The sequence below is a fragment of the Coregonus lavaretus genome (genome assembly GCF_964263955.1).
Source record: "Coregonus lavaretus genome assembly, chromosome: 12".
Taxonomy (NCBI): Eukaryota; Metazoa; Chordata; class Actinopteri; order Salmoniformes; family Salmonidae; genus Coregonus; species Coregonus lavaretus.
Window position 1 is genome coordinate 59482692 of NC_139999.1, and position 27293 is coordinate 59509984.

Genomic DNA, 27293 nt, shown 5'->3' on the forward strand with positions numbered 1-27293 from the left:
TGCATTTTTCACATTTCAGATCATTTATGCAGATAAACTATTACACAGCAGATGAGGCATTGTGTTCATATAATGTGCATGTTTTATTAATTGTATGGGTTTTGTATGCAAAAATAAGGCAGTTGGTCACTGCATTTGTCTCATATTGGGTTACAGATCCAGCAATCTGCTCTCGATCATCTTCTACTTGGTTATACGTTATAAGATTAAGCAAATTGTTGTCACTCTTAACTAGTTTATTACAGAGCACACAATCAGCTGTGTTACAGTTGCTGGAATAAGCTTGTGATGTGTATGTTTTGCTAACTCTCTAGTATCCTTCTTTAAAATATTAATATTGTGATATTCATTCACTCCTGAACCCCAAATTAGCTTATTTGGTAACCCCATGCTGAGTAAGTATTGGACAGAACACACGCTGGGTTATTTTGACCCAGCCAGTTGAGTTGTGTGAATAACGCAACATGTTGGGTTGTTTGGAGTACCCAAACATGGGTTAATTTAACCATCAGTTGTTTTTTTTGGTTGACCCAGCAGCTGGGTATTTTTTATGTAATCCCAATATTGGGATATGCATTGGCTCTTGAGAAACTCATAAACTTGTGTAAGCCTCATTAAAGCTTCAAAAGTCAGTTTTCAACCTTAACATGTATTAACGCTACAACAGAACAGATGAACCGGAATTACATTTACTCTCAAGGGTGGCCCAAAATAACTCTGAAAGCCATGCCCCTACTAAGACACACCTCTAGTCTTCATATCTGAATAACCCAGCATCAATAACCCCACAGTTTTTAAAGAAAACAACCCAACTAAGTGACCGAACGCCTGCAACCCAGCAGTTGAGTCAACCAAACAACACAGCATTTTTTAGAGTGTATGGCATCCTTTTTAAAGGCAGCCACACCATACTCTAAAAAATGCTGGGTTGTTTGGATGACCCAACTGCTGGGTTGCAGGCACTGGGTCACTTAGTTGGGTTGCTTACTTTAAAAAGGGCAAGGTTTGGTTGTTGATGCTGGCTTATTGAGATATGACCCAGTGGGTCAGATCAGATGACTGGAGGTGTGGCTTAACAAAGGTGTGGCTTTCATAGTTATTTTTGGCTACCCGTGAGAGTAAATATCATTCCAGTTGATTTGTTCTGTTGTATTGTTATCACATGGTATGGTTGAACACTGACTATTGTGTAGCTTTAATGAGGCTTGCACAAGTGTTCTTTAAAAGCCTGTGCTAATCCAATGTTGGCATAGTTACCACTTTGTTACAATATGTACATAACAATGTTAGGAATATTAGATAATATAAAAAAATAAAATTAAAGGAAGATAAAAATGTGCATTGTACAAACTTAACATGATGAACAGGGATGACATATACTCACGGTTGGCCAATAATAACTATCTGAAAGCCAAGGCCATTTTTTTAAAACAAGATATTGAGACCTAGGTCGCTTTTACAAATGCGCCCTGTATATACATATATACACACACACACATCATAAATGAACACAACCAAACTGTGTTTTTGTATTTTAATGAATGAATGAATGAATGAATGAATGAATGAATGAATGAATGAATGAATGAATGAATGTATACTACCGTTCAAAAGTTTGGGGTCACTTAGAAATGTCCTTGTTTTCGAAATAAAAGCAATTTTTGTCCATTAAAATAACATCAAATTGATCAGAAATACAGCGTAGACATTGTTAATGTTGTCAATTGCTATTGTACCTGGAAACGGCTGAAACAGGCGTACAGAGGCCCATTATCAGCAACTATCAGTCCGGTGTTCCAATGGTACATTGTGTTTGCTAATCTAAGTGTATCATTTAAAAAAGGCTAATTGATCATTAGAAAACCCTTTTGCAATTATGTTAGCACAGCTGAAAACTGTTGTGCTGATTAAAGAAGCAATAAACGTGAGACTAGTTGAATATCTGGAGCATCAGCAATTGTGGGTTCGATTACAGGCTCAAAATGGCCAGAAACAAAGAACTTTCTTCTGAAACTCGTCAGTCTATTCTTGTTCTGAGAAATGAAGGCTATTCTATGCAAGAAATTGCCAAGAAACTGAAGATCTCGTACAACGCTGTGTACTACTCCCTTCACCGAACAGCTCAAACTGGCTCTAACCAGAATATAAAGAGGAGTGGGAGGCCCCGGTGCACAACTGAGCAAGAGGACAAATACATTAGTTTGTCTAGTTTGAGAAACAGACGCCTCACAGGTCCTCAACTGGCAGCTTCATTAAATAGTACCCTCAAAACACCAGTCTCAACATCAACAGTGAAGAGGCGACTCCGGGATGCTGACCTTCTAGGCAGAGTTGCAAAGAAAAAGCCATATCTCAGACTGGCCAATAAAAAGAAAAAAGGTTAAGATGGGCAAAAGGACAGACACTGGACAGAGGAAGATGGGGAAAAAAGTGTTATGGACAGACGAATCGAAGTTTGAGGTGTTCGGATCACAAAGAAGAACATTTGTGAGACGCAGACCAAATGAAAAGATGCTGGAGGAGTGCTTGATGCCATCTGTCAAGCATGGTGGAGGCAATGTGATGGTCTGGGGGTGCTTTGGTGGTGGTAAAGTGGGAGATTTGTACAGGGTAAAAGGGATCTTGAAGAAGGAAGGCTATCACTCCATTTTGCAACGCCATGCCATACCCTTTGGACGGCGCTTGATTGGAGTCAATTTCCTCCTACAACAGGATAATGACCCAAAGCACAGCTCCAAAACTATGCAATAACTATTTAGGGAAGAAGCAGTCAGCTGTTATTCTTTCTATAATGGAGGGGCCAGCACAGTCACCGGATCTCAACCCTATTGAGCTCTGGAGGGAGCAGCTTGACCATATGGTACATAAGTGCCCATCAAGCCAATCCAACTTGTGGGAGGTGCTTCAGAAAGCATGGGGTGAAATCTCTTCAGATCACCTCAACAAATTAAAAAACTGAACATTAAGAACTTTGAAAGTTTCTTCAAGTGCAGTCGCAAAAACCATCAAGCGCTATGAAGAAACTGGCGCTCATGATGACCACCACAGGAATCAAAGACCCAGAGTTACCTCTGCTGCAGAGGATAAGTTCATTAGAGTTAGCAGCCTCAGAAATTGCAGCCCAAATAAATGCATCACAGAGTTCAAGTAACAGACACATCTTAACATCAACTATTCAGAGGGGACTGTGAATCAGGCCTTCATGGTTGAATTGCTGCAAAGAAACCAATACTAAAGGACACCAATAATAAGAAGAGACCTGCTTGGGCCAAGAAACATGAGCAATGGACATTAGACTGGTGGAAATGAGTCCAAATTTGAGATTTTTGGTTCCAACCGCCATATCTTTGTGAGACACATTGTGGGTTAACGGATGATCTCCACATGTGTATTTCCCACCGTAAAGCATGGAGGAGGTGTTATGGTGTGCTTTGCTGGTGACAGTCTGATTTATTTAGAATTCAAGGCACACTTAACCAGCATGGCTACTGCAGCATTCTGCAGCGATACGCCATCCCATCTGGTTTGGGTTTAGTGGCACTGTCATTTGTTTTTCAACAGGACAATGACCCAACACCTCCAGGCTGTGTAAGGGCGATTTTACCAAGAAAGAGAGTGATGAGTGCTGCATCAGATGACCTGGCCTCCACAATCCCCCGACCTCAACCCAATTGAGATGGTTTGGGATGAGTCGGACGACAGAGTGAAGGAAAAGCAGCCAACAAATCCTCAGCATATGTAGGAACTCCTTCAAGACTGTTGGAAAAGCATTTCAGGTGAATCTGGTTGAGAGAATGCCAAGAGTGTGCAGAGCTGGCGTCAAGGCAAAGGGTGGCTATTTGAAGAATCTCAGATATATTTTGATTTGTTTAATACTTTTTTGTTTACTACCTGATTCCATATGTGTTATTTCATAGTTTTGATGTCTTCACTATTATTCTACAATGTTCAAAATAGTAAAATAAAGAAAAACCTGTGAATGAGTAGGTGTCCAAACTTTTGACTGGTAGTGACATTAAAACACATTAATGGGAAGCACTAATAAAACATTACAAATCACCCAGAATTAGTTGCATTCCTCCACAATCAGTCCCCAATCAATACTTTAAAATCCCTGAACACATTGATACCTGCCATTGGTCAGTTCCGGTGTTATGAGACGGATGTTTTCAACACAGATGATTTGTTTACATAGCAGGTTAGGATAACTAATGTGACAGGTTAGGATAATTAACGTGGCAGGTTAGGTGAATTAGCGTGGCAGGTTAGGAGACTGAGGTTAAGGTTAGGAAAAGGGCTAGCTACAATGCTACAGTTGTGCCCGACATGATAGAAACGGCCACCAACCAATGACAAACATCAATAGGTGTAACATCCCCCCCCAAAAAATAAAATCAATAAAAAAAATCAATAGGTGTAACTTCATATCAAGAAACGCCAGATATCAGAAAATGCCCCTAATTGCGTTCTGCAATTACAGCCTTCTCAGCTGCTGGGTCAATCCAGCATGAAAGTGAATAAAAACCCAGCTGATGGTTAAATTAACCCACGTTTGAGTAATCCCAACAATCCAACAAGGTGGGTTATTCATGCAACCCAACTGGCTGTGTCAAAATAACCCAGCGTGTGTTCTGTCCAATATTTACCTAGCGCTGGGTTACCAAATAACCCAATTGGCACTTACTCTTCCTTCTCTTTTTCCTACTACCATACTGCATACAGTACTCCATACTCCTGTATTACCATACTTCCCCTTTTCCCATTCTTCTTTACTGTAGCATACACAACTTTACCCCTAAAGTGGGGGAGAAGGACACGCAGAGAGCCATACGGCAGGCCTTTGACGTGTGGCAGACGGTGACCCCACTCACTTTCCAGGAGGTGGCCTACTCCGAGATCAAGAACGAGGGGAAGGAGGCCGACATCATGATCTTTTTCGCCTCTGGTTTCCATGGTGATAGCTCGCCCTTTGACGGGGAGGGGGGGTTCCTGGCCCACGCCTACTTCCCGGGCCCTGGGATCGGAGGGGACACTCACTTTGATTCGGACGAGCCCTGGACACTAGGCAACGCTAATCATGACGGTAAGTAATACTGACTACTTTGGCTTGTTCAGGTGTAGTGTTGAACCATCAGGTTTGAATGGATTATTAAATGTTGAATGGGTTTTACAAACTGGTTTATGCCACCGTAGCGCTTTTTTCAAAGTGCTCCTGATTCTATATACACACACTGAACAAAAATATAAACGCAACATGTAAAGTGTTGGTCCCATGTTTCATGTGCTGAAATATAAGATCCCAGACATTTTCCATAAGCACAAAAAACGTATTTCTCTCAAATTGTGCACAGATGTGTTTACATCCCTGTTAGTGAGAATTTCTCCTTTGCCAAGATTATCCATCCACCTTACAGATGTGGCATATCAAGAAGCTGATTAAACAGCATGATGAATACACAGGTGCACCTTGTGCTGGGGACACTTAAAGGCCACTCTAAAATGTGCAGTTTTGTCACAATGCCACATGTCTCAAGTTTTGAGAGAGCATGCAATTGGCATGCTGACTGCAGGAATGTCCACCAGAGCTGTTGCCAGAGAAGTTAATGTTCATTTCTCTACCATAAGTTGCCTCCAACATCGTTTTAGAGAACTTGGCAATACGGTCAATTGTGGTCACAGATACAGGCTGGTTTTCTGATCCACGCCCCTACCTTCTTTTTAAGGTATATTTGACCAACAGATGCATACCGGTGTTCCCAGTCATGTGAAATCCATAGATAAAGGGCCTAATGAGTTTATTTCATTTACATTTTAGTCATTTAGCAGACGCTCTTATCCACAGTTAGTGAATACATATTTGTTTTATACTGGCCCCCCGTGGGAATCGAACCCACAACCCTGGCATTGCAAACGCCATGCTCTATCAACTGAGCTACATCCCTGCCGGCCATTCCCTCCCCTACCCTGGACGACGCTCGGCCAATTGTGCGCCGCCCATGAGTCTCCCGGTCGCGGCCGGCTGCGACAGAGCCTGGATTCGAACCAGGATCTCTAGTGGCACAGTTAGCACTGCGATGCAGTGCCTTAGACCACTGCGCCACTCAGTTGGGTTGCATGAATAACCCACCTTGTTGGATTGTTGGGATTACTCAAACGTGGGTTAATTTAACCATCAGCTGGGTTTTTATTCAATTTCAATTGAATGATTTCCATATATGAACTGTAACTCAGTGAAATTGTTGCATGTTGCGTTTATATTTTTGTTCAGGTTATTGGTTAACAAGTGTTGGCCTACTCAAAAGCTACCAAAGTATAGTTTATATCAGGATGAAGAAAACCTCTTTCATTGGCTGATGGTCATTGCTGAACGATTCAGTGATCAATGATCAATAGTTGAATACCAGTGACCTCTTGATCAGCTGAAAGACCTAGAGTGCTGAGTGAGCAGCAGGAAAAAGGCCAAGTGTGTGTGTGTGTGTGTGTGTGTGTGTGTCATCACACTGGACCATATTAACAAGTAAGGGGGATACTCTAGGCTCATCATTCAAAAGAGCAGTGTCCAAAATGTATCAGTGAAACCATGCTGCAAAAATACATAGGAAGTACGAATTGACTCTCAATGATTGAATGAAGAAGTAGGCCTACATCAAATATTAAGGCATGGGAATGGAAGGATGACATAACATTAAGAGCAAAAGCAGACAGCATAGGTCCGTAAGGAATTCAGTGCATGAAGCTGAAGATGAAAAGACATTCAGCTATTCTTGGTAGCCCAATGCACGTTTGCTTGAAAAATCTGTATGTTGTTCTTAAAACCAATGCATCCTTTATTTCAAGCAAACGTCCATTGTGCTACCAAGAGATGCTGAATACCTTTTCATCTTCATTTTTTCCACTGTTCAAGTGCCTTGGTTTGAAGGGGAGGTAACAATAGGAGTTTTTATTTTACTCTGCACTCTACTTGAAGCTCAAGACAGCACAGGTATCAACAGGGGTATTACGCTGTCCAGAACGTCAATCTCAACGCGACTGCCCAATGAAATAAAAGGACAATGTCAAATAATTAGGTTCAAATAGTCAAATTATCACGGTGATGAAAATATGAATACCGCTCCCACTCTGAAGTTGAGATATTATTAAGCGTTTTAAATTAAGCATTCGGATCTATTTACAAGGGGAGATGTCTAACGAACAAATTTCCACAGTATCTCTGTGACGCTGACATTTGCTTACACACTTTACACTCTCACAGATTAAAAAAAGACAAAAAAACACATTTAGTCTAATTCACATGGTTTCACTGATACATTTTGGACTCTGCTATTTTGAATGAAGAGCCTACAGTATCCCCCCTACTTGTTCATATGGTCCAGTGCAATGTTTTTTCTCCAGGTAATGACCTTTTCTTGGTGGCGGTACATGAGCTTGGGCACGCCTTGGGGCTGGAGCATTCGAATGACCCCAGTGCCATAATGGCTCCCTTCTACCAGTACATGGAGACACACAACTTCAAACTGCCCCTCGATGACCTCCAGGGCATCCAGAAAATATACGGTACGTTGTCACTTATATTTTTTTCACTACTTAGCCAAGCTAAGCTAGTGCACTGGGCCTTTACCAGTCATGTATTAATGGTTCGATATAACCGTCTGTAGCGTGCGAAAAACAAAAATCTAGCGCCACGCAGGAATTGTGAATTAGGAGGTGGGGAGCCCTCCTTTTTAGTGACCATTTGAAACCAAAAGCGGTTTTATTTCTATTAAAATATACATTTACATTTACATTTTAGTCATTTAGCAGACGCTCTTAACCAGAGCGACTTACAGGAGCAATTAGGGTTAAGTGCCTTGCTCAAGGGCACATTAACGTCATTTAGCAGACGCTCTTAGCCAGAGCGACTCACAAATTGGTGCGTTCACCCTATAGCCAGTGGGATAACCACTTTACAATTTGGGGGGGGGGGGGGGGGGGGGTTAGAAGGAATACTTTATCCTATCCCAGGTATTCCTTAAAGAGGTGGGGTTTCAAATGTCTCCGGAAGGTGGTGAGTGACTCCGCTGTCCTGGCGTCGTGAGGGAGCTTGTTCCACCATTGGGGTGCCAGAGCAGCGAACAGTTTTGACTGGGCTGAGCGGGAGCTATGCTTCCGCAGAGGAAGGGGAGCCAGCAGGCCAGAGGTGGATGAACGCAATGTCCTCGTTTGGGTGTAGGGACTGATCAGAGCCTGAAGGTACAGAGGTGCCGTTCCCCTCACTGCTCCATAGGCAAGCACCATGGTCTTGTAGCGGATGCGAGCTTCAACTGGAAGCCAGTGGAGTGTGCGGAGGAGGGGGGTGACGTGAGAGAACTTGGGAAGGTTGAACACCAGACGGGCTGCGGCATTCTGGATGAGTTGTAGGGGTTTAATGGCACAGGCAGGGAGCCCAGCCAACAGCGAGTTGCAGTAGTCCAGACGGGAGATGACAAGTGCCTGGACCAGGACCTGCGCCGCTTCCTGTGTAAGGCAGGGTCGCACTCTCCGAATGTTGTAGAGCATGAACCTGCAGGAGCGGGTCACCGCCTTGATGTTGGCGGAGAACGACAGGGTGTTGTCCAGGGTCACGCCTAGGCTCTTCGCACTCTGGGAGGAGGACACAGCGGAGTTGTCAACCGTGATGGCGAGATCATGGAACGGGCAGTCCTTCCCCGGGAGGAAGAGCAGCTCCGTCTTGCCAGGGTTCAGCTTGAGGTGGTGATCCGTCATCCATACTGATATTTCTGCCAGACATGCAGAGATGCGATTCGCCACCTGGTTATCAGAAGGGGGAAAGGAGAAGATTAGTTGTGTATCGTCAGCGTAGCAATGATAGGAAAGGCCATGTGAGGATATGACAGAGCCAAGTGACTTGGTGTATAGGGAGAAAAGGAGAGGGCCCAGAACCGATCCCTGGGGGACACCAGTGGTGAGAGCACGTGGTGCGGAGACAGCTTCCCGCCACGCCACTTGGTAGGAGCGACCGGTCAGGTAGGACGCAATCCAGGAGTGAGCCGCGCCGGAGATGCCCATCTCGGAGAGGGTGGAGAGGAGGATCTGATGGTTCACAGTATCAAAGGCAGCAGACAGGTCTAGAAGGACAAGAGCAGAGGAGAGAGAGTTAGCTTTAGCAGTGCGGAGAGTCTCCGTGACACAGAGAAGAGCAGTCTCAGTTGAATGACCAGTCCTGAAACCTGATTGGTTTGGATCAAGAAGGTCATTCTGAGAGAGATAGCAAGAGAGTTGGCTAAAGACGGCACGCTCAATAGTTTTGGAAAGAAAAGAAAGAAGGGATACTGGTCTGTAGTTGTTGACATCAGTGGGGTCGAGTGTTGGTTTTTTGAGAAGGGGAGTAACTCTCGCTCTCTTGAAGACGGAAGGGACATGGCCAGCGGTCAAGGATGAGTTGATCAGCGAGGTGAGGTAGGGGAGAAGGTCACCGGAGATGGTCTGGAGAAGGGAGGAGGGGATGGGGTCAAGCGGGCAGGTTGTTGGGCGGCCTGTAGTCACAAGTCGCAGGATTTTATCTGGAGAGAGAGGGGAGAAAGAAGTCAAAGCATAGGGTAGGGCAGTGTGAGCAGGACCAGCAGTGTCATTAGACTTAACAAACGAGGATCGGATGTCGTCAACCTTCTTTTCAAAGTGGTTGACGAAGTCATCCACAGAGAGAGAGGAGGGGGGGGGGGGGGGGGATTCAGGAGGGAGGAAAATGTGGCAAAGAGCTTCCTAGGGTTAGAGGCAGATGCTTGGAATTTAGAGTGGTAGAAGGTGGCCTTAGCAGCAGAAACAGATGAAGAAAATGTAGAGAGGAGGGAGTGAAAAGATGCCAGGTCGGCAGGGAGTTTAGTTTTCTTCCATTTCCGCTCCGCTGCCCGGAGCTCTGTTCTGTGAGCTCGCAATGAGTCATCAAGCCACGGAGCTGGAGGGGAGGACCGAGCCGGCCGGGAGGATAGGGGACACAGAGAGTCAAAGGATGCAGAAAGGGAGGAGAGGAGGGTTGAGGAGGCAGAATCAGGAGATTGGAGGGAGAAGGATTGAGCAGAGGGAAGAGATGATAGGATGGAAGAGGAGAGAGTAGTGGGAGAGAGAGAGCGAAGGTTGCGGCGGCGCATTACCATCTGTGTAGGGGCAGAGTGAGTAGTGTGGGAGGAGAGTGAGAGAGAAAAGGAAACAAAGTAGTGGTCGGAGACATGGAGGGGAGTTGCAGTGAGATTAGTAGAGGAGCAGCATCTAGTGAAGATGAGGTCAAGCGTATTGCCTGCCTTGTGAGTAGGGGGGGACGGTGAGAGGGTGAGGTCAAAAGAGGAGAGGAGTGGAAAGAAGGAGGCAGAGAGAAATGAGTCAAATGTGGAGATAGGGAGGTTGAAATCCCCCAAAACTGTGAGGGGTGAGCCATCCTCAGGGAAGGAACTTATCAAGGCGTCAAGCTCATTGATGAACTCTCCAAGGGAACCTGGAGGGCGATAGATGACAAGGATATTAAGCTTAAATGGGCTAGTGACTGTGACAGCATGGAATTCAAATGAGGAGATCGACAGATGGGTTAGGGGAAAAATTGAGAATGTCCACTTGGGAGAGATGAGGATTCCTGTACCACCACCCCTCTGACCAGATGCTCTCGGGGTATGCGAGAACACATGGTCAGACGAGGAGAGAGCAGTAGGAGTAGCGGTGTTTTCAGTGGTGATCCATGTTTCCGTCAGCGCCAGGAAGTCGAGGGACTGGAGGTTGGCATAGGCTGGGATGAAGTCAGCTTTGTTGGCAGCAGAACGGCAGTTCCAGAGGCTGCCTGCGACCTGGAACTCCACGTGGGTGGTGCGTGCAGGGACCACCAGGTTGGAGAGGCAGCAGCCACGCGGTGTGGTGCGTTTGTGTAGCCTGTGCAGAGAGGAGAGAACAGGGATAGGCAGAGGCATAGTTGACAGGCTGTAGCAAATGGCTACAAAAATGCAGAGGAGATCGGAATGAAATGGACTAAGCATCTGGGAGCGGAGAGAGCAGGGCCTCCCTCACCAAAAACTTCTACCTCAGAAACTAAAATTGTTTCACTGAACCACCCGAACAAAAAACTCTCCCAACTTCCGCCTTTGGAAATCAGAATTGTTGTGAACCACAGCGGTTCAATGTTTAAAGGAATAGACTCAACCCACTTTGTTCAGCTAGCCAACTATGACACCATAGCCAACTAGCAGACTAGCATCCAATAACAATAACACACCGTTTAGCACCAACACTTGGTCACAACAAACCACCAATAATGTGATAACACACTAAACAGATCATTCGTGTCTGTGTCAAGTTCCTTTCATGACGCAGCAATGATTAGACGTTGGCTAGCTAGGACAAGTATATTGTGGTTAGCTACTACAGTACAGCCAGCTGGTCATGTTGGGTAGCTAGCAATGGCCACTGTGTTGACTCTGTTTGAAGAACGGCTAGCTAGCTAGCTTCGTGCTACAGCCGGCACGGCCGAGGACACTGCCAAGACACAGTAACTACCCACAACAACCCACGAAGCCTAGCTATGACGCCGTAGCCAACCTGCAAGCTAGCATCCATTAGCACACAACTTAGCATCAACACCTGGCCACAACAAACTGCCAAGAGTGTGTCAGCACACCAAACAGACAATTCAAGTCCGTGTCGAGTTCCCTTCACAACGCAGCAAAAAAAAAAAAAAAAAAAATTAAACGTTGGAACCAGCTCTCCAGCGTTGCTAATCGTTACCAGTAGCTACCCGCTAGCTAGCTAGCCTCGTGCCTCGATACTAACCTACAACTACCCACGGAAACCTACAATAACAACAGCACCAACCTACAATAAATACAATACCTAACTACAGCTAACTACCTACCTACGATCTAATACATGGTTAAGCAAAAGTTAAACGTTGGCTAGGACTACATTACCATTGGAACCAGCTCTCCAGCGTTGCTAATCGTTACCTGTAGCTACCCGCTAGCTAGCTAGCCTCGTGCCTCGATACTAACCCACAATTACCCACGGAAACCTACAATAACAACAATACTAACCTACAGTAAATACAATACCTAACTACAGCTAACTACCTACCTATGATCTAATACATGGTTAAGCAAAAGTTAAACGTTGGCTAGGACTACATTACCATTGGAACCAGCTCTCCAGCGTTGCTAATCGTTACCAGTAGCTACCCGCTAGCTAGCTAGCCTCGTGCCTCGATACTAACCCACAATTACCCACGGAAACCTACAATAACAACAATACTAACCTACAATAAATACAATACCTAACTACAGCTAACTACCTACCTACGATCTAACACATGGTTAAGCTTTACTCAACACTACATGTAGCTTACCTCCTGCTTACCTCCAGCCAGAGAAAAACACGACCTCTCCCGACAACTGGGAACTCGGAAGGACTGAGTTATAGGTTGAGATAGCTGTAAGCCTAATTGTTATTTTTGTTTATGTAGGCCTATTGGTATGAAAATAAACTGAACTTGCTATTTAGAGCGTTTCCCAAAATTACATGTCTTGTTTTTGTCTTCAAAGACAATAACAATTGTAGGCTATAACAAATGTGCATTGTCATGCAGTGACAGAATGATAATTGAGATAATGCAAATAATTACCTAGTTGGACTAACTTCTTTAACTTCTTGCTGTAGGGCTACATCATCAACCTCTGCCTGCATCCCTACCTGTAGCCTAACTGCCTCTGATAGAGTGAGAGGTGGAAATGCATTATACCAGTCTTGCTTGTCCATCTTCCTGAATTAAAATTAGATATTCTAACAGATCAATCTTGCTGGCAAAACGTCATTAAAAATTGCTAAATTGGCCTCCCGAGTGGTGCAGCGGTCTAAGGCACTGCATCGCAGTGCTAGAGGCATCACTACAGAACCAGGTTCGATCCCAGGCTGTATCACAACCGGCCGTGTTCGGGAGTCCCATAGGGCGGCGCACAATTGGACCAGCATCATCCGGGTTAGGGGAGGGTTTGGCCGGGGGTGGCTTTACTTGGCTCATTGCGCTCTAGTGACTCCTTGTGGCGGGCCAGGTGCCTGCAGGCTGACCTCGGTCGTCAGTTGAAATGGTGTTTCCTCTGACACATTGGTACAGCTGGCGTGGTTTGGCGGGTCATGTTTCGGAGGATGCATGACCCCGTTGTGGAGTTGCAGCGATGAGACAAGATTGAAATCAGAGAGAAAAGGGGGTGAAAGTTATACTTTTGAATCATCTGTCCATAGAACGTTCTTCCAAGAGTCTTGATGATCATCCAGGTGCTTTTTGGCAAACTTGAGTCAACTCTTTGGACGAGATGGGTCCCATTATGCCTGGCGAAAACCAAACACTGCATTCCACAGTAAGAACGTCATACCAAAGGTCAAGCATGGTGGTGGTGGTGTGATGGTTTGGGGATGAAACATTTGCACGGGCCGCCTCCGCGTTGGCTACTAGGTTGCAATATTAATATATGACCGACCGGCTCGATTCAGTCTTATGTAGCAACATTTGAAATTGTGTTTTTTACATTGGATAAAATTAGAGACTCAGAGCTAGAAAATTGTATATCATACACTGCAGTTGAGGAACAAATGGGAAAGTAATTCTGCTTTGAAAGTTTACTTTATGGTAGAAAGTTAAACTTTTGAGAAAATGGTTTGGCATACCTACTGGAGAGCTCTTCTTTGTCTACACCCATTCAGAATCTTTCACAGCCTTTTAAGCCCCACCCATCTCTTTAAGGATTCACATGTGAGGCCATGTGCTATACAGAGTGAGTATGGTAGTGTAGTAAACAACCAAAGATTTCAAAGGCTGGTCTATCGACTTATCTGTAGACAGTTGTCACAGTGACATCATGAACATGCTATTGTCGTCCGACATCAAACTTGTCATTGTCGTTATGAAAAAGTATAAACACAAAAAAATGACAGGCTGCATGACATCAGCAGCCTGGTGGTTCAGAATGGCATATATGGTGTGTTTTAGCACCAATAAACCCATTAGTTTAAAAATGAATTTAGTAAATGTCAATCTAGCAAAACAGGAAATGAAAACAATGTTTTGGTTCGTGTCTAGCTTGTTAACAAGCTAGCTAATGTTAAGTTAGCTGGCTAGCCAGTTCAAATAATGACCATATCATACAGCAGACAAAGTCTTAACTTTAGCTAATTTGTATTAGATTTTACAGGAAAATAAACTCATAACAAGATAATTATTTACAGGTTAATGGTGAGCTAATTACAGAAAATAGCTTACAGTTGTGAGTGTGACGAAATTAAAGCAGGGCATTCCACCTGAGAATTTTAGAACTTGGACACTGTCTCGTTGGCCTAACGTTATACCCTAATTTGATTTTGGTGCAGGTCATGTTGTTCTTCACATTACAGTCTCTGCTAAACAAACACTATATCAAATCAAATCAAAGCTTATTTGTCACATGCACAGGATACAGAAGGTGGAAACGGTACAGTGAAGTGGTTACTTGCATAGTGGAGTCTTTGTTTAGACATGTAGCTAGCTAGCTAAACAATGAACCATAATCCCAACTCATGTTACTACCCTGCATGAATCTGCTGGTAGCTAAAGCTAACCAACTAACTAGGTTCAATGTTAGCTAGCTAGCTAACATTAGGCTATAACTAGCAATGCAAATGGCTCTGAGATACAAATAATATTACTACACAGATCATACACGTAATGTTAGCTAGCAAGCCAGCCAGCCAGCTAACATTAGCTAGCTAGCTAGCTAGCTAACAGTATGCTTTAACTTGCAAAGAAAACAACTTTGACAAAAACAAATTATAATATAGTTTGAAGATATAATCCGGAGACAGGTGTTTTATACAACAGCCTCTTCTGGGTGTTCTCTTTTCGATTACCTCCACATTGTTTGCAATCAAAACGCCAGAATTGGATCTCCTTAGCTATCATACTTCCACCAGGCATTCCACGGATTTCAAAACTCTGTCCTCCAGAAAGTGAAGAGCATTAGCAACACTTTCAAAAAATATGCGTTAGAAAGGATTACCGACACACACACTGAGCAGCTCATGTTATAGACAGAAGCGTGCTACATGGCAGATCAATCCGAACACATCTCCCGGCATCAATCATGGCTAGCGGGAAGGTTCCCGTTTTTTTCCGTGACTAAACCAACAAGGCTTGTAATTTAACATGTGTTTTTCGTATTTACAGATGGCATACAACTTTGTTATTAAGGCACATGAAAGTTCATGTTCCAGAAGGTATTTCTGGCAAAAAAGTGCCTCTCCTGTGAAGTAGTGACATACGCCTAGTTTCCTAAAATGAGTCAAAATGTTTCAATATTCTCTGGGCCGCCTCGTTCGTTGATACAATGTTTCAATATTCCCAGAAACACCTTGTTGATGCAATGCTTCAATAGTCACAGAATGTTTCCCTTCCCTAGCGAATAATGCAGACAGGCAAATACAAAAATGAATTGGGCGCCCACATAAGGAACATCTCTGAATGCAGAGCAACAATTTTGGTGGGACACGGCCGAGACAATGACACTGTTTGCCGTTCCACAAGGGTGACTTCATATAGCCTATAGCAGGGGGTCTGCAACCTTTTTCATAGGAGTGACAATTTACAATTGATCCTACAATTTCTAAAGATCTGCGTGCCAGTTATGAATTTCATATAAGCATTGTAGGCTACTCAACTGTGCCCAGAAAATGTCTAGCCTAATTCTAGCTGGCTACTAGACATAGACGCTGTCCATTCAGCCACACCCCACAAAGCTCCACTATGCCTACCTGTACAGAGGCACTGTCCATTCAGCGGTGCTGAATCACGGGCGCGCCTTAATGGGTAGATTTTTCTTCATTCCTTGGTCGAGTTTGTTTTATCTTTATGCGTCCTTGTCGATTATAGGCCTAAGTAATTCCTTTGACGTATGCCTTTTATTTCAATGCATGTGTAGGATTTATCTGGCATAGTTTGCATTCGCAGTCAGCTGTTTTATGCTCTAGTTACTTTCACATTACATTTAACATTTTAGTCATTTAGCAGACGCTCTTATCCAGAGCGACTTACAGTTAGTGCATACATTATTTTTTTATTTTTTTCATACCCCCCATGGGAATCGAACCCACAACCCTGGCGTTGCAAACGCCATGCTCTACCAACTGAGCTACATCCTTGCCGGCCATGCCCTCCCCTACCCTGGACGACGCTGGGCCAATTGTGCGCCGCCCCATGGGTCTCCCGGTCGCGGCCGACTACGACAGAGCCTGGATTCGAACCAGGATCTCTAGTGGCACATTACAGTCGGTATTTGACATTGATGTCGGTATTTGAAGTGGGCCTTCATAGCATGTATTATGCATCTATTTCCTGTTGCACTGTATGCACTGTTCCACAATGAGTCAATGTAGCTTATGTATGATGAGGTTGAGTAGTAAGTACATTGTACACGTCATTCTACAGACCTTTAAACCTAATATTGAGGTGATAATGTCTGGGGGACATTTGTTTTTGCTGTTCTCCAAATTGCATTAGAGTTAAAAGGTACAGTAAATGAGCTTCAACTGGTAGGTGTATTTCTACACACCCCACTTTCCATACTCTAGGTTTAGCTGAACTGACACCACTGTTTTTTGGGGCTATTTTCTTCTAAACCATAGGTCTATTTACTAGAAACACATGAACAACATTGACAGAAAAAATATGAATACAACAAAGTCATTTAGGTATAAATTACCAACGTTTCCATACATTTCCAAAATTACCTGTTAATTAAACATTTCAGAAAATGCTGGTACATTTAGTAAATTACTGGGAGTTTTGCAACCCTAGAACTGACATTCTGTACATTACCTTGGAGATAATGAATGACGCAGCGGGACGAGGCGGAGCCAAGTCCCTTTGCAGAGTTTATTTTCCCAAGGTAATGTACGGAATGGAGTCATTTATACCGCCTATACCACAATTGCCAAAGAAAACAATACTAAAGCACACATTTACCTGTACAAATACATGTAATGCTCTGCCATATACACTGCTCAAAAAAATAAAGGGAACACTTAAACAACACAATGTAACTCCAAGTCAATCACACTTCTGTGAAATCAAACTGTCCACTTAGGAAGCAACACTGATTGACAATACATTTCACATGCTGTTGTGCAAATGGAATAGAAAACAGGTGGAAATTATAGGCAATTAGCAAGACACCCCCAATAAAGGACTGGTTTTGCAGGTGGTGACCACAGACCACTTCTCAGTTCCTATGCTTCCTGGCTGATGTTTTGGTCACTTTTGAATTCTGGCGGTGCTTTCACTCTAGTGGTAGCATGCGACAGAGTCTACAACCCACACAAGTGGCTCAGGTAGTGCAGCTCATCCAGGATGGCACATCAATGCGAGCTGTGGCAATAAGGTTTGCTGTGTCTGTCAGCGTAGTGTCCAGAGCATGGAGACAGGCCAGTACATCAGGAGACGTGGAGGAGGCCGTAGGAGGGCAACAACCCAGCAACAGGACTGCTACCTCCGCCTTTGTGCAAGGAGGAGCAGGAGGAGAACTGCAAAATGACTTCCAGCAGGCCACAAATATGCATGTGTCTGCTCAAACGGTCAGAAACAGACTCCATGAGGGTGGTATGAGGGCCCGACGTCCACAGGTGGGGGTTGTGCTTACAGCCCAACACCGTGCAGGACATTTGGCATTTGCCAGAGAACACCAAGATTGGCAAATTCGCCACTGGCGCCCTGTGCTCTTCACAGATGAAAGCAGGTTCACACTGAGCACATGTGACAGAGTCTGGAGACGCTGTGGAGAACGTTCTGCTGCCTGCAACATCCTCCAGCATGACTGGTTTGGCGGTGGGTCAGTCATGGTGTGGGATGGCATTTCTTTGGGGGTCCGCACAGCCCTCCATGTGCTCGCCAGAGGTAGCCTGACTGCCATTAGGTACCGAGATGAGATCCTCAGACCCCTTGTGAGACCATATGCTGGTGCGGTTGGCCCTGGGTTCCTCCTAATGCAAGACAATGCTAGACCTCATGTGGCTGGAGTGTGTCAGCAGTTCCCCAGACCTGAATCCAATTGAGCACATCTGGGACATCATGTCTCGCTCCATCCACCAACGCCACATTGCACCACAGACTGTCCAGGAGTTGGCGGATGCTTTAGTCCAGGTCTGGGAGGAGATCCCTCAGGAGACCATCCGCCACCTCATCAGGAGCATGCCCAGGCGTTGTAGGGAGGTCATACAGGCACGTGGAGGCCACACACACACACACACACACACACTACTGAGCCTCATTTTGACTTGTTTTAAGGACATTACATCAAAGTTGGATCAGCCTGTAGTGTGGTTTTCCACTTTAATTTTGAGGGTGACTCCAAATCCAGATCTCCATGGGTTGATAAATTTGATTTCCATTGATAATTTTTGTGTGATTTTGTTGTCAGCACATTCAACTATGTAAAGAAAAAAGTATTTAATAAGATTATTTCATTCATTCAGATCTAGGATGTGTTATTTTAGTGTTCCCTTTATGTTTTTGAGCAGTGTATATAGATATAAAAAAGATTTTTTATATACTTTCATTTTCATACGCAAATTCATACTTTCTCATCTTCTCATTCATTCGTTCAATTAGTTCTATATTTATGGACGCAACCCAGTTGTTCGTACTATATGTTTCGTTGCCTTACTCGATTGCAACATTCTTATCCCTTGCTTGCTAGCTAACCAACTAGCTACGGCTAACACCGCGACATTCATTTGGATACATTAAATCAATGAAATGTATTCATAAAGCCCTTTTTACGTCAGCAGATGTCAAAAAGAGCTTATACAGAAACCCAGCCTAAAAACCCAAAGAGCAAGCAATGCAGATGTAGAATCCATAGCAATAAGTTGATAATGCCCAATTTTTCCTGGCATAGCTAGAAAAGTTTGCCTTCTCGTCAACACTAAACACTGTTCATTACGAGGAGATTTTGGTCAAAAAACACAGTCATTGCAAGTAAATCATTTCTGTAATGTTACTGAATATGTTAACATGTTGTTGTAGTTAAGGATACACTGGTCTTCAAAATATTTGTAATTACAACAAGATATCTTATGATAGCGTTATCTCTGGATAGTGCCAATACATTAGAGATATTCACAGTAACTTGATGCCAACTTACTGTAAATGTCTATAACGTCAAAGTAATGAAACAGTCCAATACTGTAAAACTGTCTAGTATACCAAGTTATTTTTACAGTATTTTACAAGGGAATTACAAGGGATTGGAGCGAGTAGGTTGGCTGCTAGGCCTTTGCATATTACAGCATGTTAATGAATACCAGGTGTTTTATATCACTTGCAATTCTAGAGGCCTCCAAACTGGCTGTGATTACATGGGCAAAACAGATCAAATGGACATGGTTAAATATTCAACCATTAAAAGGTTTAACACCTGCTGCCACTCTGATCTGTCTCCTATATAGTCCTGTGTGGCTCAGTTGGTAGAGCATGGCGCTTTTAATGCCAGGGTTGTATGTAAGTATGAAAATGTATGCACTGACTACCGTAAGTCACTCTGGATAAGAGTGTCTGCTAAAATGTATATAAATGAAATTGTTAGGGAACTACTACCACAAACAGTGCCTTTGGAAAGTATTCAGATCCCTTGACTTTTTTCCCTCATCAATCTACACAATACCCCATAATGATAAAGGAAAAACAGGTTTAGAAATGTTTCATTTATTTAGCGTGGTCTGAGCGTGGTCCTCTGTAGCGTGGTCCTCTGTAGCTCAGCTGGTAGAGCACGGCACTTGTAACGCCAGGGTAGTGGGTTCGATCCCCGCGACCACCCATACACAAAAAAAAATTTATGCACGCATGACTGTAAGTCGCTTTGGATAAAAAGCGTCTGCTAAATGGCATATTATTTATATTATTATTATATTATTTGTAATAAATTAGCAAATATAACATTTACATAAGTATTCAGACCTTTTACTCAGTACTTTGTTGAACCACCTTTGGCAGCGATTACAGCCAAGTCTTCTTGGGTATGACGCTACAAGCTTGGCACACCTGTATTTCGTGAGTTTCTCCCATTCTTCTCTGCAGATCCACTCAAGCTCGGTCAGGTTGGATGGGGAGCATCGCTACACAGCTATTTTCAGGTCTCTTCAGAGATGTTCGATCAGGTTAAAGTCTGGGCTCTGTCTGGGCCGCTCAAGGACATTCAGAGACTTGTCCCGAAGCTACTCCTGCGTTGTCTTGGCTGTGTGCTTGGGGTCGTTGTCCTGTTTTTTTTGTTTGTTATTTTTTTTTTTGGGGGGGGGGGGGTGGATCAGCTTTATATTGCAGATAGAAGATACAATCTATCAATGTAATTGTCTGCATCACTTCCAATCCCCCATGTTTTTTATATATATACTCCCCTTTATTACTTTTCAACCCCGCCATCCTTTCCCTACTTGGAGTAAATTAGTGAACAACAATGCCCAGGCCTCTACTTCCGATCTACAGTGGGGAGAACAAGTATTTGATACACTGCCGATTTTGCAGGTTTTCCTACTTACAAAGCATGTAGAGGTCTGTAATTTTTATCATAGGTACACTTCAACTGTGAGAGACGGAATCTAAAACAAAAATCCAGAAAATCACATTGTATGATTTTTAAGTAATTAATTTGCATTTTATTGCATGACATAAGTATTTGATACATCAGAAAAGCAGAACTTAATATTTGGTACAGAAACCTTTGTTTGCAATTACAGAGATCATACGTTTCCTGTAGGTCTTGACCAGGTTTGCACACACTGCAGCAGGGATTTTGGCCCACTCCTCCATACAGACCTTCTCCAGATCCTTCAGGTTTCGGGGCTGTCGCTGGGCAATACAGACTTTCAGCTCCCTCCAAAGATTTTCTATTGGGTTCAGGTCTGGAGACTGGCTAGGCCACTCCAGGACCTTGAGATGCTTCTTACGGAGCCACTCCTTAGTTGCACTGGCTGTGTGTGTCGGGTCGTTATCATGCTGGAAGACCCAGCCACGACCCATCTTTAATGTTCTTACTAAGAGAAGGAGGTTGTTGGCCAAGATCTCATGATACATGGCCCCATCCATTCTCCCCTCAATACGGTGCAGTCATCCTGTCCCCTTTGCAGAAAAGCATCCCCAAAGAATGATGTTTCCACCTCCATGCTTCACGGTTGGGATGGTGTTCTTGGGGTTGTACTCATCCTTCTTCTTCCTCCAAACACGGCGAGTGGAGTTTAGACCAAAAAGCTATATTTTTGTCTCATCAGACCACATGACCTTCTCCCATTCCTCCTCTGGATCATCCAGATCAGGGTTCTTCAATTCCGGTCCTGGAGGGCCGAAACACTTCTGTTTTTTATTTCTACCTGGTAGTTAATTACACTCACCTGGTGTCCCAGGTCTGAATTAGCCCCTGATTAGAAGGAGAGGATGAAAAACAGAGGTGTTTCGGCCCTCCAGGACCGGAATTGAAGAACCCTGATCCAGATGGTCATTGGCAAACTTCAGACGGGCCTGGACATGCGCTGGCTTGAGCAGGGGGACCTTGCGTGCGCTGCAGGATTTTAATCCATGACGGCGTAGTGTGTTACTAATGGTTTTCTTTGAGACTGTGGTCCCAGCTCTCTTCAGGTCATTGACCAGGTCCTGCTGTGTAGTTCTGGGCTGATCCCTTACCTTCCTCATGATCATTGATGCCCCAGGAGGTGAGATCTTGCATGGAGCCCCAGACCGAGGGTGATTGACCGTCATCTTGAACTTCTTCCATTTTCTAATAATTGCGCCAACAGTTGTTGCCGTCTCACCAAGCTGCTTGCCTATTGTCCTGTAGCCCATCCCAGCCTTGTGCAGGTCTACAATTTTATCCCTGATGTCCTTACACAGCTCTCTGGTCTTGGCCATTGTGGAGAGGTTGGAGTCTGTTTGATTGAGTGTGTGGACAGGTGTCTTTTATACAGGTAACGAGTTCAAACAGGTGCAGTTAATACAGGTAATGAGTGGAGAACAGGAGGGCTTCTTAAAGAAAAACTAACAGGTCTGTGAGAGCTGGAATTCTTAATGGTTGGTAGGTGATCAAATACTTATGTAATGCAATAAAATGCTAATTAATTACATATAAATCATACAATGTGATTTTCTGGATTTTTGTTTTACATTCCGTCTCTCACAGTTGAAGTGTACCTATGATAAAAATTACAGACCACTACATGCTTTGTAAGTAGGAAAACCTGCAAAATCGGCAGTGTATCAAATACTTGTTCTCCCCACTGTATACTTACTATCTACACCTTATGGACAGAGTTAATTTTACAATAATTCTATTATATATATATATAATCTATTTATTTTTTGCTCCTGAACTTCTACTCTCAACCTCTCCGATCATTTTCATGATGTCCATCCGGTTTGCTTCTATATGCCATATCTTTCTAACTGTGCTCTTTCCCAAAAGCTCCCAACATACAACCTATATACTTATTATGGACACAGTATGCTTACATTATTAGCTATCTTTGTTATTATTTGTTGTTATTTGTTATTTGTCCCATCCTTCAACTCTATTCAATACCTCCCATCTATCTCTTAACACCATCCATATAGGATTTCTATTTGCCATATATATTTCAACAGTACTGTGATGTTTTACAACAGTTCTGAACCTTTCTATTCTCATTGCTTCTACAGATTGTGAATTAAAAATAAACATTTTTGCTAAAAGTATTATTATATTATTGATTGATTGACTATGACTTTTCAGATCACCCAGTAATGCTATCTGCAAGGTTAGCTCCAGGTAAATATTGCAATCCTTTAGCCATTCCTGGACCTGTGTCCAATAACAAGCTACAAATGGACAGAACCAAAACAAATGATCTAATGATTCTGTCTCTTCACAGCAAAATCTGCAGAGCTGGGAAGATTGTATCCCCCATATAAATAACATTCTATTGGTAGCAAGAATTTTATATAATGATTTAAATTGAAAGATTCTAATTTTTGAATCCGGTGTTGTTTTGCGTGTCAGTTCATAAACACTATGCCATGGGATCGGTACGTCAAAGATCTCTTCCCAACTATTTTGCAATCTATATGGGACGGCTGTCAATCCTTTGGTCCTTAAGTGAAACTGATATACTTTTTTATTTATCACAGTTTTCCTTAACCAATTATGTTCTTTAATGCAAGGCCGACAGACAAGTTCCTTACTTTCTCCCCCTTCCACTTTCCTCTTCCACTTTTGCGGTAAGGCTGCAATTATTTGGTTGTAATTTTGGGTAGAGCAGACATTTCCATATGTTTTTGTTAGCTGCATGTGCGACATATCTCCACCAGTCCTACCGATGATATCATTTACGAAGATTATACCTTTTTTAAACATTCTGTCAAAAAATAAAGTTTTTTTGTCAATTAGTATATTTGAATTTAACCACAATATTTGTTGCATTATTTGTTCTGTCGTTTCTGGAGGATTAAATTGAAATTGCAACCAACTTTCTATGGCTTGTTTTAGAAATAGTGATATTTGGGAGATGATTTCCTTTTCAAGTAACTGCAAATGAGTTGTTGTAATCTGAATAAAGGGAAAAAGGCCTTTCTTGAACATTGGGTGAGACAATCTTACTAATTTGCTTGGGAACCAGTTCGGGTTTAAGTATAACTTTTGTATGACTGAAGCTTTTAGTGATAGGTCTAATGCTTTAATATTTAATAATTTCTGTCCTCCGAATTCATATTCATTATATAAATATGCCCTTTTAATTTTGTCTGGCTTGCCGTTCCAAATAAAATTGAATATTTTTTTCTCATATAATTAAAAAAACTGTTTGCTAGGCGTAGGCAAGACCATAAGCAAATAGGTAAACTGAGATAATACTAAAGAGTTAATCAGGGTGATTTTTCCACAAATTGACAGGTATTTTCCTTTCCATGGTAGTAAGATCTTATCTATTTTTGCTAACTTTCTATTAAAATGTATTGAAGTGAGATCATTTATTTCCTTTGGGATATGTATTCCGAGTATATCCACATCACCATCAGACCATTTTATTGGTAAACTACATGGTAATGTAAAAATTGTATTTTCTAGTGATCCAATACGGAATATAGTCATTTGTCATAATTTGGTTGTAATCCAGAGAGGTTAGAAAATGTATCTAGATCCTCTATGAGGCTGTGGAGGGATTCTAGTTGTGGATTTAAAAGAAAACATGAATCATCAGCGTACAATGACACCTTTGTTTTTAAGCCCTGTATTTCTAATCCTCTGATATTATTATTGGATCTGATTTTAATAGCTAACATCTCGATGGCCACAATAAATAGATATGCCGATAGTGGACAACCTTGTTTCACTCCTCTTGACAGTTTTTTGTTTCACTCCTCTTGACAGTTTAAAACTTTCTGAGAAATAGCCATTATTTACTATTTTACACCTAGGGGTACTATACATGATTTTGACCCATTTTATAAGAGATTCTTCAAAATTGAAATGCTCCAGGCATTTATATATAAACCCCAGTCGAATTTTATCAAATGCCTTTTCGAAGTCTGCTATGAATAGCAGGCCTGGTTTCCCATATTTTCCATAGTGTTCTATTGTTTCCAATACTTGCCTTATATTATCTCCAATGTATCTTCAATGTAAAAAACCTGTCTGATTAGAATGAATAATATCCGACAATACCTTTTTAATTCTATGCGCTATACATTTTGCTAGGATTTTTGCATCTTCTTGAGTGTCAGATAATCTACCATTTACATAGGAGTGGTTAAAACATGCTAATAACGGTCCTCTTAGTATATCAAAAAAGGTTTGGTATACCTCGACTGGTATGCCATCCAACCCTGGAGTTTTCCCAGACTTAAAGTCTTTAATTGCATCCAGAAGTTCATCCTCTGTAATTTCACCTTCACATGAGTCTTTCTGTGTGGCTGTTAATTTGACATTATCAATAGAAAATAAATCCCTACAATTAGCTTCAGTTAGAGGAGATGTAGGCGACTGAAAAGAAAACATATGCTTAAAGTACTTTGTTTCTTCCTTCAAAATATAATTTGGTGAATTATGGGTGACTCCGTCAATTGTAACCAGTTTCATTAAGTTATTTTTGGTAGCATTCCTATGTTGAAGATTAGAAAAGAATTTTGTGCATTTTCCCCCATATTCCATCCAGTTTGCTTTATTTTTATAATATATTACACTTGATCTTTCTTGAATAAGTTTCTCCATTTCTTTTTGTTTTTCCTCTAATTTATTCTGAGCTCTATGTTACAGTTTTTTTTGCCATCTATCTGTTCTGTTAGACTTTCTATTTCCTTTCTTAGTATAAACTCTTTTGACCTAAATTGCTTTTGTTTTCGAGATGAGTACTGAATTGCATGGCCTCTAAAGGCACATTTAAAGGTGTCCCATACAATAAGGGGATTCGCTGTACCTATGTTATGTTGGAAAAAGTCAGTTATAAATTCCTTTGTTCTAATTATAAATAAATTATCATCCAATAGGCTTTGATTAAATTTCCAATATCCTCACCCACGTGGAAATTCAGTAAGAGTAATGTATATGCCTATTATATGATGGTCCGACCGCATTCTGTCCCCTATCAACACTTTTTAAACTTTTGGTGCCAACGAGAATGAGATAAGAAAGTCAAGACGACTAGCTTGATTCAGTCTCCGCCATGTATATCTCACTAGATCAGTATATTTAAGCCTCCACATATCTACTAATTCTAATGTATCCATGACATTCACAATTTCCTTAAGAGCATGTGGGTGATTGTTTGTGGTGTGATTTCCTTTACGGTCCATTGAGCTATTTAAAACAGTATTATAATCCCCCACCATAACAATATTGTCTTGAATTGCTTGCAGGCTTGATAATTTATTATATATATATATATTGTCAAATAATTGTGGATCATCATTATTTGGTCCGTAAAGGTTAATGAGCCATATCTGTTTATGGTCCAATAACATATTTAAAATAATCCATCTATCTTGCGTATCTATTTTGACAATTTGCACATTCGGATCGAAATTACTATTAATTAATATCATCACCCCTTTTGAATTTCTTTGCCCATGGGAGAAGTATATTTCCCCCCCCCCCCCATTCTTTTTTCCACGCTACTTCATCTCGAATTGTTGAATGAGTTTCCTGTATACAATAGATATTATATTCCTTCTCTTTGAGCCATGTAAATATTGTTCTTCTTTTGTTATTATCAGCTAAGCCATTACAATTATAACTGGCTATACTTATTTCACCATAATGAGATACAAGTTTCAAGTCTATTTATCATTATATATATATATATATATATATATATATATATATACATATACACACATATATATATATATACATATACACACATATATATACACACATATATATATATATATATATACACACATATATATATATATATACATATACACACACATATACACACACATATATATATATATGTTTGTAAATTTACCAATAAAAAATACGGTCGTTGTCCTGTTAGAAGGTGAACCTTCGCCCCAGTCTGAGGTCCTGAGCGCTCTGGAGCAGGTTTTCATCAAGGATCTCTGTACTTTGCTCCGTTAATCTTTGCCTCGATCCTGACTAGTCTCCCAGTCCCTGCTGCTGAAAAACGTCACCACAGCATGATGCTGCCACCACCATGCTTCACCATAGGGATGGTGCCAGGTTTCCTCCAGACGTGATGCTTGGCATTCAGGCCAAAGAGTTCAATCTTGGTTTCATCAGACCAGAGAATCTTGTTTCTCATGGTCTGAGTCTCTTTAGGTGCCTTTTGGCAAACTCAAAGCAGGCTGTCATGTGCCTTTTACTGAGGAGTGGCTTCCGTCTGGCCACTTTACCATAAAGGCCTGATTGGTGGAGTGCTGCAGAGATGGTTGTCCTTCTGGAAGGTTCTCCCATCTCCACAGAGGAACTCTGGAGCTCTGTCAGAGTAACCATTGGGTCCTTGGTCACCTCCCTGACCAAGGCCCTTCTACCCCAACTGCTCAGTTTGGCCGGGCGGCCAGCTCTAGGAAGAGTCTTGGTGGTTTAAAAACTTCTTCCATTTAAGAATGATGGAGGCCACAGTGTTCTATGCTGCAGAATTTTTTTGGTACCCCCAGATCTGTGCCTCGACACAATCCTGTCTCGGCGCTCTACAGAAGATTCCTTCGACCTCATGGCTTGGTTTTTGCTCTGAGATGTACTGTCAACTGTGAGACCTTATATAGACAGGTGTGTGCCTTTCCAAATCAT

The 27293-nt window shown here is 42.3% G+C and overlaps 1 protein-coding gene across 1 annotated transcript in view; it reads left to right on the forward strand.

The window, feature by feature from the left end:
• Positions 1 to 27293, forward strand: part of mmp24 (matrix metallopeptidase 24) — a gene marked incomplete at both ends in the record, with an annotated part of 130570 nt that overhangs the window by 66183 nt on the left and 37094 nt on the right. The window contains 2 exons of the mRNA XM_084172871.1: positions 4779 to 5083; positions 7393 to 7554. Of these exons, the coding sequence (XP_084028997.1) occupies positions 4779 to 5083; positions 7393 to 7554 (467 nt within the window). The remainder of the gene's footprint in view (positions 1 to 4778; positions 5084 to 7392; positions 7555 to 27293) is intronic.